This window comes from Trichogramma pretiosum, unplaced genomic scaffold, assembly GCF_000599845.2.
Source record: "Trichogramma pretiosum strain Unisexual culture from Peru unplaced genomic scaffold, Tpre_2.0 scaffold70, whole genome shotgun sequence".
Classification (NCBI taxonomy): domain Eukaryota; kingdom Metazoa; phylum Arthropoda; class Insecta; order Hymenoptera; family Trichogrammatidae; genus Trichogramma; species Trichogramma pretiosum.
The window spans coordinates 595,863-611,262 of NW_019641132.1; the positions used below are offsets into that span (position 1 = coordinate 595,863).

The 15,400-nt window shown below is 47.7% G+C and overlaps 1 protein-coding gene across 3 annotated transcripts in view; it reads left to right on the forward strand.

The window, feature by feature from the left end:
- Positions 1-15,397, forward strand: part of LOC106658436 (probable G-protein coupled receptor No18) — a 68,615-nt gene extending 53,218 nt beyond the window's left edge. For all 3 annotated transcript variants that reach the window (XM_023458095.1, XM_014380409.2, XM_014380410.2), the window contains 6 exons: positions 5,218-5,616; positions 6,901-7,038; positions 10,444-10,556; positions 11,161-11,602; positions 12,233-12,737; positions 13,858-15,397. In XM_023458095.1, coding sequence (XP_023313863.1) covers positions 5,437-5,616; positions 6,901-7,038; positions 10,444-10,556; positions 11,161-11,602; positions 12,233-12,737; positions 13,858-14,051 — 1,572 coding nt within the window. In that variant the 5' untranslated portion in view covers positions 5,218-5,436 and the 3' untranslated portion in view covers positions 14,052-15,397. The remainder of the gene's footprint in view (positions 1-5,217; positions 5,617-6,900; positions 7,039-10,443; positions 10,557-11,160; positions 11,603-12,232; positions 12,738-13,857) is intronic.
- Positions 15,398-15,400: the final 3 nt, after the last annotated feature.

Sequence of the window (15,400 nt, forward strand, 5' to 3'; positions counted from 1 at the left end):
CGAAATAGTTTCAGCAGTTGCTATCTATGTATACGAATAGATCGTCGAGCTGCAGAGGCTTATCGTCTCCTTTACGCGCTTCGAAAAGCGACGAGCACGCGCTGACGGATCTACGTTTCATTATCCCCGTCCCCGTCTTTTCAGGGAGAGAAGCTGGCTTTCGAGGAAAAGGCATTTAAACGATTAATTAACAAGAGAGCAATGGCGAAGTTTATCCGCGGCAAAACAAGCCAATGTTATGTAAATTACAAGGCCGAAGAGCGCAAAACGTAATTATAAAAGGCGCGAAAAATCGATGCGGTGCAGAGCTGCGTCGTCTCTCTCTCTGTGCATGGGTGGGGGGCGAGGCAAATTAGTCGAGTCTCTCGAATGTGTATGTGTGTGTGTGTGTGTGTGTGTGCAACTTCCTTAGAATATAAGCCTCGCGAGTCCTATCGGGCGGGCCGTAATATCCTCTCTCTCCCTGCTATATAGTCGGGGTGCGCGCATGTGATGTATATACATATACGGCTATACAGCACGTGCTGTTGCTGCTTTATACACGCATAGTATAGTTTCTAATACGAGCGAGAGAGAGAGTGGGTATACTGGAGCAACTCCTATTAGTTATGAGAAATTACGTAATTACGCATGTACGTCACACGCAGAGAGAGGCACGCATACTGCGGAGTATACCCACACACACACAGGCGCACACACGTGCATTCGTGCATTCGTGCATTGCACAGGAGAATAGGCAGGGGGATATATAATATTATTGTTATTATTGCGTGTACACACGCATATAATACGCCGCAAACTCTAATCGCACGTGTGGATCGCCGAGCGAGCGACGTTACGTAAGGCCTATACGTACCTATTGCTAGCTCGCAATTAGCCGAGCTTTTTTTTCGGGGAGGAGCCGCTGATCGTTGCCGCTGCTGCGTAGTGGCGAGCCGAAACTCGATTACGATATCACCGCCCGTGTGTCATTTGGCGCGCGTAGAAAGGAGTTAAAATTTATTATATAATATATCGAAGAGAGAGAGAGAGAGCGAACGCAGTCGATCGAAAATCGAATCTTGGCACTATATGATATCGAGCCGTATAACTAGCTCATACATTAAACATCCCCCGTGCCAGCGCGAGCACACACACAAATATATAGCTCTCTACATAGCGCGAGTTCACGAGCGAGCGAGCTTTCCGCAAATTTTCTTCTTCGTCCGTCCGTCATTTGAATTCCATCGATGTAGCGCCGCCTCTACTCGAGCGTTATCTTCACCAAGAGAGAGAATGAGAGGGAGAGAGAGAGAGAGAGCAGATTATATAATACAATTTTTATAGAAGATAAGGCGATGAATAATGCAAGCCGGGCGAGATAATTAAGTGGCGCTTAGTGCGCTACGGGGGAACCCCCCCACGTTGTCCGTTCATATAGATATACATCTCGCGAGCGCATGGACAGCTGGCCACGCGCTAAAATGAGATTCCGAATTTATGACCGAGCGAGCGCTCGACTCCCCACACGATCATTATTATATATATACGCGACTCGAGCTAGATCTAGCTATATAGCTACTGTGGAGCTTGCGACGCGGAAACTTTGGCATAGCTCGCACGAGTGCCTCGCAGCTTTTTCGATCGAGGCTGCACGGGGGCCCGCGCCGCTCGCACGACAGCTGTATACAGCTAATACGCATTGTATAACTACTGCACAACACACGGACCTTACATATTTTCTCTACTTTAAATTTGTTTCGCATTGCTCGTCGACGACACGCACACACACACACACATACAGTACGCGTTTAGGCTACGATATAATGTGGGCATTTATACGCTGCGCGTCGAGCTTTCGGCGCTTTTTTCTTTCTTTCTCTTTTTTTTTGCTGCGCGATATCGCCCTCGCTCGCACGTGGGGCAGGAGGGCGTCGTTTTGTTTGCACACAAAACTTTTCCTCTCTCTCTCTCTCTCTCTCTCTCTCTCTCTCTCTCTCTCTCTCTCTCTCTGCGTGCGTGAGTGCACGCGATCGCCCGAAAACAAGAGCAGTTAAAGCGTATATGCGCGCCCGAGCGAGCGAGAGAAAGAGCTGATGAGCTCCCGTTCACATGCTAAGCGAGGCATGTAAATTACCTTCCTCGATCTCATTAAATGCGCCTCTCGAACTTTTATCTCTGGCGCACGCGGCCGTTATACAGTATCGAGGCCCTTTCGCAACTTTTTCAAAAACGTGTCTGCGTCCGCCTCGCAGCGGCCCCTTGTTTTCCCACGTGCCAAAGCCTTGGTGTATACATATGGCCGATTCTTTGTAAAATCGTAAGGCCAACAAAAAAATGTTTTCACTGGTACGGAAAACTTGTTTTTAACGCCGCTTCTTTGTGTCCTCGAACTTTATTAGAATTTTCAACAATCCCCAGCTCGATCTTGATCGGCTGAAGAAAAAAATGTGCTAGCGAGCTTTTTAAACTAGATATTGTAAAAACTTACAAAAAAGGAATACAGTGCAAATAATACAATTGGAATTATCGTATAATGCGAAGTAATCGATTATTTCCAAGCGAGATACGCGTAAAACAATGTTTAAAAAAAGTCACGTAATTCGGAAAAAATGTCACGAAAAAAAATTTTTTTCAAACCTCATCCTCATCGAACAAAACATCAAATAATACTCAAGATAACACTAGATGGCGCGTGCCCGAATTCTCGATAATCACAAGAGAAAAGGCTAAGATCTAGTATAAGATAGACTTCGGTTCGGTACTTGAGAAGTTCGGTTTTGCTATTTTCCTTTTTTTGAACGTCTCTTCATACGAAAAAAAAACCAACAACTTTTTTACGTCAACAGTAAATAATTTGTTGGATCATTCGATTTGTCAGAGAAACGACCACGTAGGTGTACGTATAGGTAGAGCTACATAGATAATGGCTAGTGCTGCGCATTATGGCTCGCGCGCGAGTGCAAATACATCTGGGCTATTGGAGCTGCTAATGAATTTAATTTAACCGAGAGGAGAGTGTGAAATTTGATTGAAGCCATATATAGGTACGCGTTCATTATAGACCCGACTCGTGACATATGTATAATTACGTTCCGTAGCCGTATGGCGCGTAAAATTGGATCCAAGTCGATAATGGCGATATATATAAGGTCGGGCGCGAGTGGCATGTATCCTATCTACGTGCGGGGATACGTATATGTACGGACGTCGAGGTGGCGTGCGCAGAGTACACTTAGACCCCTTACCTCCTTCGGGCTCTCGAAACTGCGCCAAGAACGTACAGGTACGAGATATAGGTGTAGCTGGTAGAGTACAAACGGAATTAGTTACGGAATAAAGTCATCGGCAAGTTTTCATCCACTTAGAGGCTTTTCAATCGTCTGCGCGCGAGGCAAGAGAAAGAGAGAGGATAGAAAAAGTTTTTAGCGAAAATCGTACATCGAGCCGTAAAATATTCACTAGTGCTATTCGCTCCCTTGTTTTTTTTTATCATAGCTCGAACGCTTTAAAGCGCGTACACATATACGATATTGACTCTTAAGATCCAGAGCTCGAGTTGATTAAACACGCATTTAGGGGATATCGCTCGCGCGCTTTTGTGCGCGAAACGGAGAGAAAAAATTGTACGAGAAAATGTTACGTACGCGCGATTATTCCATGTGGATCATGTATATATACTATGTAAATCCTCGTAAAGACGAGTCATAGATGTACGCGCGAGAGGAGAAACAATACGGAGAGTGACTCTCTGTTTTTTTGTCGCGAGCCTGCGCGCGTGTATCATTTAAACGATAAAATTGCGCCCTCGTTTCCATGGAGTAATGCAAAGTAATGGCCCTTTAAAGCGAGCTAACGCACTCTCTGCACCTTTGATGCAGAATTAATTCGTCATTTAACCAGGTTATTCCGCGCGCCAGACGCGTGCGATACACACACGCGTATATAGAGGCAAAGTGACCGTCCGGTGAACGAACGATGCATTAGATACGTGTAAGAGCGCGAGCTTGCGGCCCAAGACGAATACGCATATATATTATATGATATAGAGCGAGAGTTGATTGAAACGTTCAACGCGGCGGCGGCATATTTATGCCCCACCTGCTGGCGTCGTAAATTTCATTTTTATGACGCGTATCTCGAGAGTCGAGAAAGTGTCGTCGTCGTCCTCCTCCTCCTGCGGCTCTCACTTTGGAGCTCTGCTCGCAAAATTTGTGTGCGAGCATATCGACGATGAAGAGTAAAAAAAAGAAGAAAGTAGTAAAAAAAAAAAAGCGTCGCCCCGACTTCCTCGAGTCAAAGTCGTCGTCGTAGTCGCGGGGAGAGATTATATTCGCTCGATTCCAATTCTCATCCTCTCTCGGAATTGTCGCGCGCGCGAGTTCGACGTGTAGCCCTCCGCTCCACTACCGTTGCGCGCCTCCTCGGTCGTTCTATTTGCCTTTCACTTATTTTTAGACCCCCGGCAGCAGCAGCAGCAGCAGCCGGAGCTTTTAATTTTCATAAAAGCTTTTTTCGCCCCCGCCGCGCTCTACTCGTCGGTATAAAAAAAAAGTAGAGAGATGATAAATATCGCACGGGCCAGGAGCGTTATTCAAAAAACAGAGAGAGCCAGGGCACAAAAAGGAAGAGAGGAGGATCTAACTCGCGAGCTGTATACGATGCACCTGCGACAAAGAAGAATAACGTCATTTAATTCGTAGCTATGTAATACAGGATCGAACTCGAGTGAATTTTTAATACAACGTTATTACATAGGAATGAGACATCTCGAATGTATCGGGCTCAAGGAGAGCAGATCAGCCGAAGTAGCTGCACATGCATCGATACGCTCGTGTATTAGCACGGCTATGTCGAAGGGATCTCGTGTTGCTGCTGCTCAGCTCTAAGCAGCTAGTCGTGTATAAGGCTATACGCTACGTCGATGTTGCTGCCGTGAGTATGCAGTATAGCGCGTCGAGCCTCGCTGCTGCTGCTGCTGCTGCTGATCGGATTGGCGCAGGGCTCGAAGATCGACGGACGAGCGGATACAGCCTCGCGCTTGTTCGATTCCATTCGGCACGATCGAATACAACATAGCCGAGCTTGGCTTACAAATTCTCCCTATATAGCAGCTCGTAGATATACACGAGGGTTTGAATTTGTTTTCCTTTTTATTTCTGCGACGGATTCAACGAATTTATATATCTCGCGCTGTATATACGCGTTTATCATACGTCTATGTTTTCTGTTTTGCAGAGACCGGCGCGCGACTGAAAATGAATCAAGTGCGAAAGAAAAGGCCGCTGCCGTAGTGCGCGGGGGCCCACGCGATCCAAGGCCAATCTCTCCTCGACTACTGGGCAAATAGAAAATCATGGTCCATTGAACGTTGGGCCGATCTTTGGGTATACTCGATGGGGGTTGGCGAGGCGGGGGTGCGGTAAGTAGGCCGAATGGAAGGCGACAAGGCGCGTGATGGATAACTTGACGCGGGCAAGCGAGAACGATACCGATCTCGGCTCGCTGCTGCTAGTCAATCTCACGCAACGACAACGGAACAACGCGACGGACGACGAGGACGGCGGCGACTACCTGCCCGACTGGACCGATCTGTTTTTGGCCGCCTGCTTCTCGCTCCTCATCGTCGTTACCATAGTGAGTATCTATATATGTATTCGTATATTGGCAATTGCGAGTGCGGAAATCGTTGTCGTCGTCGCTCGTGAATTTTTAATTAAAATGTTTCTCTCTCTCATCGGAGATTTGCCAATCAACGTGCGATGCAGCGATCAATATGTATATAGCGACGACGACGGCTTCGAGTGTGATGCGGAGGACGAGGCGCTCCCAATGAAATGTACATATTTATCTACGAGCTCGAGCTTCCCAGAGAGAGAGAGAGAGAGATAGAGAGTCAACAATTTAACTTAACAAACACTCATCGATTGGAAAACTTTTGCCGTTCTCTGCTCCGCAGTTAAAGTGCGCCAAGACAAATCACGACGACTCTCGATGACGCGTATACGTCAGAGCTATTCTCTCTCGTCCTCCCTCGAGTGCAGCTTATATAATATATGGCGTTGTATAGTGTACCAAAGTAGTATAGTGTAAGGGGGAGAGGCCGCCCGCATTGTTGCTACTTGGAGATTTCGTGCGTGCACTGCTGCTGTTACCATCTCTGCTCTCTCTCTAAGCGCTTCGGAGTCGATGAACCGCCTGTATACACACATACAACGAGTATTGTACATAGACGATAGAATTTTCAAATATATACGTATACTACGTTGGGTGCACTTGCTCCCAGAGAGAGATTCATGCATATTCAACTGATTTCACTCGGCACGGCAAATTAATCGATTCATTATTAATTTGGCCTCGCACGCGTGCACGATCGTCTTGATTGATTCGGCCGAGCTCTCGAGCGAACCGAGAGATGGATAAAGAATTTCGGAGGACGAGCAAAGTCTCGCGTACAAAATAGCTATTTCCGGCGGTGGCTAAAAAGTTGGCGCTACGTTCCGCGGATGGCAATCGGATAATAATGAACGCGCCCAGAAACGCGCAATATTACTCAGCGCGGAATGCCAATAGATCACAAGCCTCATACCTCGCTGCAGCGGTGCTTGTATAAACGTTACACACACACACACACACACACACACACACACACAGAGGCAGAGGCAGGAGGGCGATCGGATTAAATCCGCTCGATGAATTTGCCCGGCGCTGCTGCTGCTGCTGCTGCTGCACGTCTCTAATATAACTCCTCCTGCGCGCTGCGCCCTGCTGCACGAGTTAAATTGCCAAGCCAATCTATATGCATATACAGCTGAGCTCCAATTGCCAATTGCGAATATAATATGACTTTTTTTTTGCCAACCGATCATTTATACTTGTATTCGTCGCTTATTGCTGTTGTTGTTGTTGTTGTTGTTGCAGGTGGGCAATACACTGGTCATAGCGGCGGTAATAACGACGCGTCGGCTGCGGTCCGTTACCAATTGCTTCGTATCGAGCCTAGCGGCGGCTGATCTCTTGGTCGGATTGGCGGTCATGCCGCCGGCTGTGCTGCTACAGGTACGCACGTATATAGTAGAGGCGCCCCTTCGTTTAGAGAAACAATCGGCATGATTCGACCGCTAATTACCGGGCGTGTATGCGTGTTCTGGTATTCGCATATTTGCTGCTGCTACTTGAGGTACCGCACCGACCCTGACGCAGTTGACTTTGATCATCGCGCCGGAATCTCTCTCGCGATCGATCGATCCTCGGATACATATGTAGCCACGCATCTCTCGCTCCTGCACGTGTAAGATCGGAAAATATGTTTCCGTTTTTGTACCGCGACTCTCGGAGACTCAATGAGATGTAAATGTGCGAATTACTCGACGACGCAAAGTAGTATACAGAGAGCGACGGCTGCTCCCTCGAGAAAAGTCTAAAGCTCGTTTGGAGATCATTGTTCTGCTGCTCGTTGTTATATTCTTGTTTTATTCCATTTGCGAGTGCACGACGACGACGACGACAAAAGTCCAAAGTTTTACGTCGAAATATTACTTGATATAAAGGAGAAAAAATAAATTTGTCAATTGCTCGCGAGCTTATTAATATACTTTTCCCAAAGCAAAGCGAGTGTCATCTTTCGTGCGAGCAAATATCCTGTTATCGAGCAGAAAAGTCGCCGCGGCCACGTTTCGCCGAATATAAATCTTAATCTTGGCACGATGATGCCGCGATCCGGCACCGGGGCTACGTACACGTACGTACGATTTAAGTCGACGCAATATCTCGTGGGCACGTATATTAAATCAGCGTCGTAGTCGTAGTCGTCGCAGCTTTTTCCGCGCGTAACCCTGAAACTTTCTTAAAACTGTTACTTTTGATAAAAAACTTGGTTTTTTCCGGCTCGCCTGTCCGCAAAACGAATCGATTTATATTGCCTCGAGTCAACACTTTTTTTTCTCCCGCCCAACAACATCGCCCGCAGCGGCTGAAAATCGATGCGATGGCCACCGCGAGGCCAATAGAGAGCTACGCGCGAAGCTCATTCTGCTGTCGCGTCTACATACAGCGTGTGCTGCAGATAGTTTCGCATACGGTGCTCGCGAATGAAAATGAGGCTCATCGACGCGTCCGTCGCGAGCTTTTGTATCAACGTGTGTCAGTGGGGGGCTGCACAACTGCAATTCGTGCAATTTCGCGCCTTAACTTTATTCGCGCACTTGCCGTAGCTTTCTTTGATCGTTGTCTAATTTGCAAAGAAAAGTTTCTGTATTGCACAAACGCGGCGCCGCCAGACAAAGGCTATGTCGCCGCCACCGCCGTCGACGAGGCGGCGACGAAGGCGCAAGAAAACAGCACACAATGAGCCACCGCCGCTCGTCGCGCTTTGCCGTGGGGAGAGGAGGAGGACTTTTCGACGCGCGTTAACACCCACGTGCCCGCGCGTGAATTGGATCGTTCTTTTTTTTCTTTCTTTTTTTTGTTGCGCACGAAATCCTTAATTAAATCATTTAGCGTTTCATTCCTCGATTCGCGTATATAGCGCTCGGAGCGCGCGAAAATAATAATTTTGGATTAAAGCGTAAACGCAAACGGATGCAACGAGAATGAGAAATTTTTTTCCAATTAGAATACTAATTTCGGAGTCGTGAACTTTGGCCCGAAATTTTTTTAATCCAAAGCGTAATGAAGGCGCATCGCGTTGAATTTGAATTGCACGACGGTATACGAGAACGAAGAAAAAATCGCATCTTCATACGCGGAATCTCGTAATGCACTCGGCTCGTAATCGGCAAATCTGGGGAGCGCGCGCGAAAGCTCGAGTCGGTCCGGAAGGGCCCCTGCAGTCGAACAGCCTTTACATTAGTCTACCTTACAAATACATTCATGATTCGTACGCGCGCCGCGAAGCAACACAGCAAAGCAGCAGCAGCAGCAGCAGCAAAGCGCGAACGTGCAACAGTATCCGATGAATTTTTAATAAACTCCATCGAGCTTTTCATGTATTCATATTCAGGTGCGCGCGAGCCACTAGCTATTCGTATAGCCACGAGAGTAATATTACAATTTTAAATGTTGTTTTTCTCTCTCTCTCTCTCTTTCGGCCTGCTTTCAATATTAATTTAAATTATTAAATTGCAATTCGTTTGCCGTTGTACGCGTACAATAGCTTCCGATGGAAAATGCCTGCGTTTTACCTCGCGAAAATAGCAAAACTGGCAAATAAAGCGCCGTAACGAGAGTGAAAGAGAGAACAACGATCGGAAAGCGTCGGTTGGCAAGAAAATAACAAGTGGATTTGAGCCGGGCTGCGCACTGCACAGATACCTATATTGTATAGGTGTACGCGTGCAGGTGCATACATGTATAGACACGCGCGGATAAACGTAACTTTTTCGTGGCTTTTGTTTTACCCTACCCCCTCGTATGCACATACGGAATATAATAACGAGTTTGGCACGCGCGAGCTTTGTGTACACGTGGGTGTATGTATGGGTGAGCGCACGCAAAGAGCCGCTGCGAGCCCCGTTAGACTGCAGCGGCGCAAGAGTAAAGTTCGAGCTTCAAAGCGCGTATCGAATTTTTTTATTTTTTTCACTTTTTCCCCCCCCCCCCCCCCNCCCCCCCTCTACACATGCATACGTGTACCATGCAGTGCGCAGTGCATCGTTGCGGCAACATGTAAATTCGCCCCAGCGGTAGCAGCGATCCGTATACCGTACGCTGCGTCTTAAAAGCCATTTGCATAGCCACCAGCACAGTAGTTGCGCTTGTTTTCGGAATTTTTACGCTCGATCGAATAGCCCGCGCGCGCGACACGTATTTGCGGGGGTGCATGCCGTTGCGTTAATTTTAACAGCTGTGTACCGTCGACAAAACACCTCGGGTTGCGCGATCGGATTGCGTCGTTTTGGACGCGCTTTAAAAATTTACGGGGTGGCGAATCGCGTTGTTTTTTCGCGTCCGACGTGTGAAATAGTAATGTCAAGAATTAGCCCGGTCGCGGTGCTTCTCGCTTTAGCAGAAATTTAATCAAATCTCGCACAATCGAGTCTCGAGAAGTCTCGAAATCGAAAGGAAGAAAGGATTCTCGAGAATTATTCGCGCCTCGAGTGTGGCATTGTGCGCTGCTGCTGCGGTGGTGTTAAAAGCACCGCAAAAGGGCTAAAAGTTGCCAGCGGAAAACGTGCGGTGTACGCGATACGTAACGCGCCAAACTCTCTTTCCAAAGCCTGACTATAATATAATAACAATATAAAGGTATGCGAGTTGTACCCGTAAGAGCTGCAGAATTTAATAAGTATAGAAATTCGCGGGTATAAATTTGTTCAGCTTCTTTTCGGGATGGCTGGCAGAAACAGCCAAAGAGGTGTACGCAATAATAAATTTGCATAATCTGCAGCAGCTATACATGTAGCGGGGTGAAGTAGCCGAGAATAATTGAAATTTTCCGTATGTCAACACTATGTATATGCGCAGCTGAACGGCGGCGAATGGGAGCTCGGCGAGATACTCTGCGACTCTTGGGTGTCGCTCGACGTGCTACTTTGTACGGCCAGCATACTGTCGCTCTGCGCCATATCCATAGACAGGTAAGCTATATTACCACTACTATCACTTGGCTGCAGCGCAGCTTATAAGCACCACTACTATCCCTTCGCGTATATATATATGTATGCATATGCACACAGCAGCAGCAGCAGCAGCGGAGGCGAAATGAAAAAAAAAGCAGCATGAGAGAGAGAGAGAGAGAGTAGCCAAGGCAAGTCACGTATTTCTCGACGTGGAAAACGAGCTGATTATATGCCGCGCGGCGCCCACCCGCACGTGACGAGAACTCGCTCTTGCTCTCGCGCCACAACTCGCCGCAGCTATGCAGCTCTCTGACTCTCTCTGTCTCTGCTGCTGCTGCTGTTGCTTTGTCTTTTTTTGCTTACTGGCCGCTGTTAGGGGTGGCCCTTTTCAATTTAGCCCCGCGCGTTTTGTTTCATATAATATATTTAATTTAATAAATATTACCCGCGGTCGCAGCGGCGGCTCTAATTGCTGCCACCACCGCGAGCACAATGGCTCTCGTTACAATTCGAGCGTTAATTCGGTTACTCGCTGGCAATTAGTCGTCCGCTGCTATAGCTCTGTAAAAGATCGCAGCTTCTTCGTTACGAAATGAATTAATCGCTCGAATTTTATCTTTAGATACCTGGCGGTGACGCAGCCGCTGATCTACAGCCGCAGGCGTCGCAGCAAACGCCTGGCCGGCCTGATGATCGTCGTCGTCTGGATCTCGGCCGGGGCCATCACGAGTCCGCCTCTGCTCGGCTGCTTCCCCATGGTCAGGAACAGCCTCGAGATCGACAAGAAGTGCTCGTACAACATGGACCGCTCGTACGTCGTTTTCTCGGCCATGGGCAGCTTCTTCCTGCCGATGCTCGTCATGCTCTACGTGTACGGGCGTATATCGTGCGTCATAGCCAAGCGTCATCGGAGCCTCGAGACGAGCGACTCCTCGGCCGCGGCGCCCCATCATCATCATCATCATCATCAGCAACAGACTGGCAACGAGCATCAGGGCAAATTCGACAGCGGCGGCTTTCCCAGGGCTCACAAGCGCTCCGTCATCAGGAGGAACTGTCCACAGGTAGTTTGGCATTCTTCGCGTTCCGTTGCAAATTATATATATAATGTACTCGAATTCTCCTCTCGTCCGCGAGTATGCACGGTAGTAGTGCAGCTAATAAATCTGCTATACACTGGGGGGGAGGCCGCGAGTATTATAAATCCAAGCTATAATATATAATATATAACGCGCATATATAAGGCTGTGTCGTAGCTAGACGAGTTTTGCCGCCAGCCGCTCGGTACAGCATTAAATTATGTAAATATACACACAGAGCGCAGAGAGAGAGGCCGGTAGCCGCTCTTTCTCTCTCTCTCTCTCGCAGTGCACCAACTTCTGGCTTGATATAGAGAAACTTGGCTTATTCGAATTTAGCTTGTAAGCTCGACGTCGAGAGCGAGCGAGCGAGAGAACATTATATAGTACATATAAAGGATGTGGCAGTGCATCTGCACGTAGCGCGCATAACGCAACTACAGCAACCGCTACCCCCCGCGCGCGCCATAAAGCTCATACATATAGGCTCTCTACATTGTGTATACATGGAGCTTGCCACTCCATTTCTGACTAATTAATGCCAAGCTCGGCTTTGCTCTTATACGTGCGCTCGATCGCTCACACACGCGTGTTTGTATTTGGAAAATTCGACAGGCCTCGTCGACGAAGCTGGCCAAGTCGTCGCTGCGCCAGGCCCTGTCGTTGAGGCTCTCCGTCTCGGAGTACGGCACGACGAGCGACGCCACCACCAGCACCACAGCTGCGCCAGCTGCCAGCAGCAAGCCAGCCACCACCACGACTCTGCAGGTGCCGTCGTTGGACGTCACAAGCTCCGGCAACGATGGAGGAGGAGGAGGAGCACCGAGCTCGCCCACGACGACCGAGTCCAGTGGCGGCCCTCAGACGCTGCTCAGTCCGAGTCGCGGCAGCGCCAAGCCGAGCGTTAGCAGCCTCGGTCGGCTCGGGACGATACGCAGCCATCAGCACAGCAGCAGCTGCATCAATCGGGTGACCCGCGAGACCAAGACGGCCGGCACTCTGGCGGTGGTGGTGGGCGGATTCGTCCTCTGCTGGCTGCCCTTTTTCATACTCTACTTGGCGACGCCCTTCGTACCGGTCGCGCCGCCGGACGCCCTCATGCCGGCCCTCACTTGGCTCGGTGAGTAATCGAACTGTGTATATCAAAACCCATTTCCTATCTTCCATCGAGCACGTGCTCGTCCCATCTTCAAAGAGATAATTAGCCCACTTGGCCTATAGGCTCTCTTGTACACGTGCAGCCCCCGTCGAGAGTTGCTCTTTTCCATTTTGTTGCAGCCACTCTTGTCCTCGTCCCTCCTTGTCTCTTGTCGTCTCTCTCTTCATACATAATAGAATGCAAAAAAAAAAACAACAAGTGCACGTGATGAAATAATCGAGCTATGCCGCGCGTCGACGGCTCGATTCGAATGAACACGTCGTAATATATATCAGCTCGTCGCGCGTCCTGTCTCTTTTTCGACTTTGACTTCCGGCCCGATCTTCGCGACTAGTCTCTCTCTCTCTCTCTCTCTCTCTCTCTTTTCGCGTCATAAATCATGCCTCGCGCGCGCCCGGCTACAAACTTTGCTCGCTTACTACAGCAGCAGCAGCAGCGCGCGCCACTGCACTAGTTGATTTATGAGACTTCTCGCGTAGCGCGCACGAAACCACATACGAATTTTCGAATGATCCATACGGCATACAGAGTACCTAACTAAACGCAGCACTACCAGCAGCGGGGAGCTTTGTTTATTTGTCCTGGAAAAATAGCCACCGCACAAGAGCAGCCGTAGTATGCAGCAGCAGCAGCTCCGTACAAATTCGTACCTACCTAGGTACACGTCTAGTCGCGTTTGTGCTTGCAGAGCTTGCAAGCTCTCTCTCTCTCTCTTTCTCTGCCCCGTGCAAGAGTAGATATAATAATTATGAGCCGGAGCTGAGGTTTAATGGACTATGATTCATTCTCGAGCTGGAGGAGCTGCTGCTGCTGCTGCTGCTGCTGCTGCTGCTGCTGTTGCCAAGTGCAGATTCATGAATAAACATTGACTCTTGCAGGCCGCGAATATCTACACATGCAAGCCACCCTCCGTCCGTCCGTCCGTCCCTTAGCCCAGCAAAGTCCCTCGCTCTCGTATATAAGCAACTGCATCCAGTCTACTACACACACGGACTTGATAAATTTCAATCTCGGCTCTGCTCTCTCTGTCTCTCGAAATTCAGCTCTCTTTGATATGTCCTACTCTCTTGCCTCGTTACAGGCTGGATAAACTCGGCCATCAATCCCTTCATCTACGCCTTTTACTCGGCCGACTTTCGCATGGCGTTCTGGCGGCTGACCTGTCGCCACTGCTTTCGCGACTCGGGTGGCCGATTCGACGCTCTGCATCCCAACGCCGAGCATCGGGGCCAGATGACCAACGCCAATTGGCGCCAGCAGACCTCGAGGACGTGAGACAGGACCGACTTCTCCGTGACGTTCGGCGGCGGTGAGACTCAGACGCAGCAGCAGCAGCAACAACAACAGTCGCAGTCGCAGCAGCAGCAGCTGCAGGGGACCTCGCAGACTACCACTGCTACCAGCACCACCTCGCCGAATCAGCGTCGCACCGAGGAGACGGCGCTTTGACACCTCGTCGATTTCGTCGTCCCTCGACCCAACGGAGAAGTCGTTTCACCGAGCGATTCAACTTTTGTCCTCGCAAATATCCATTATTCGAAAGCTCTCGTTGCTTCTTCGTTTAACGACGCGAATTATTGTTACGATAATTTGATACTCTCGAAAACAGTATTACGATTTACGTGTAAATATGTGACGCCGCGTCTCGTTGGTCTCGTTGAGCGTCGATGAGACCCAAACGGTGCTCTTTGTTTTATTTTCTTATTTTACAAACCATACTGCTCTAATGCGAAAGCTGTGCAAACTCAAACTGTTGATATTATTTAGCGATCGTCTTCGTCGCAAAGTCATTCGATTGTTCGCTTAGGAAATAATAAATGATTCTATGTAAATATGAAAACGAATAAAAGTACGATTAAATATGGTAGAGCATGCTTTAAAAAATAAAATTACGGACATACTCATCAACAAATACTTGTTATACATTCCACTTCGAAACAGCGTCTATTACTGTCAAACTCTTGCTATTGAATTCTATATGTAGGTTAAAGCTGCGACGTAGATTTATAAGCGATATAAAGCTAGATATGTAAAGAAAGTTTATTCAGTCAGATGTCATGATTATAAAGCTATTAAGTTTCTTCCAAGAAAAAAATTAAGTCTAAAAAAACTTTACCTTATTAAAAATGATTCGATAGTTTATTTCTGTGTTATCTAGTGAATTAACGCGACGTTCGTTATTGTTTTGTATTATGCGAAAATAAGAGCTATAAATGCGAATGACTGTAAATATATATAAAATTAATTTTGTATTGTTAAAATAAAAGAAACTTTTTATAAAACTTATAAACATTGTCGTAGGGACTAAAGCGACCGACTTTCAGTTCAGAAAATAACTCAATGTGCATGACAATGGAATTTATATCACAAAATAGAATTTAAATATTTCATCGTTATTGTTTTTATTGTAATTGGTACATTTTACATATTAAAATATAATATAATTGTAAGGCGTTAGCTGATACGGTCTAATTTTCTCGTATAGTAGTTGTTATTTAAGAAAAAATAAAAAATAAAAAAAATAATATCTGTAATAAATTTAAAACAATCACTGAAGCACATTCATCGAGCTTATCGATATGTATCGAAAATAAATGACAAAAAGACACGCTTCAATGGAGTTT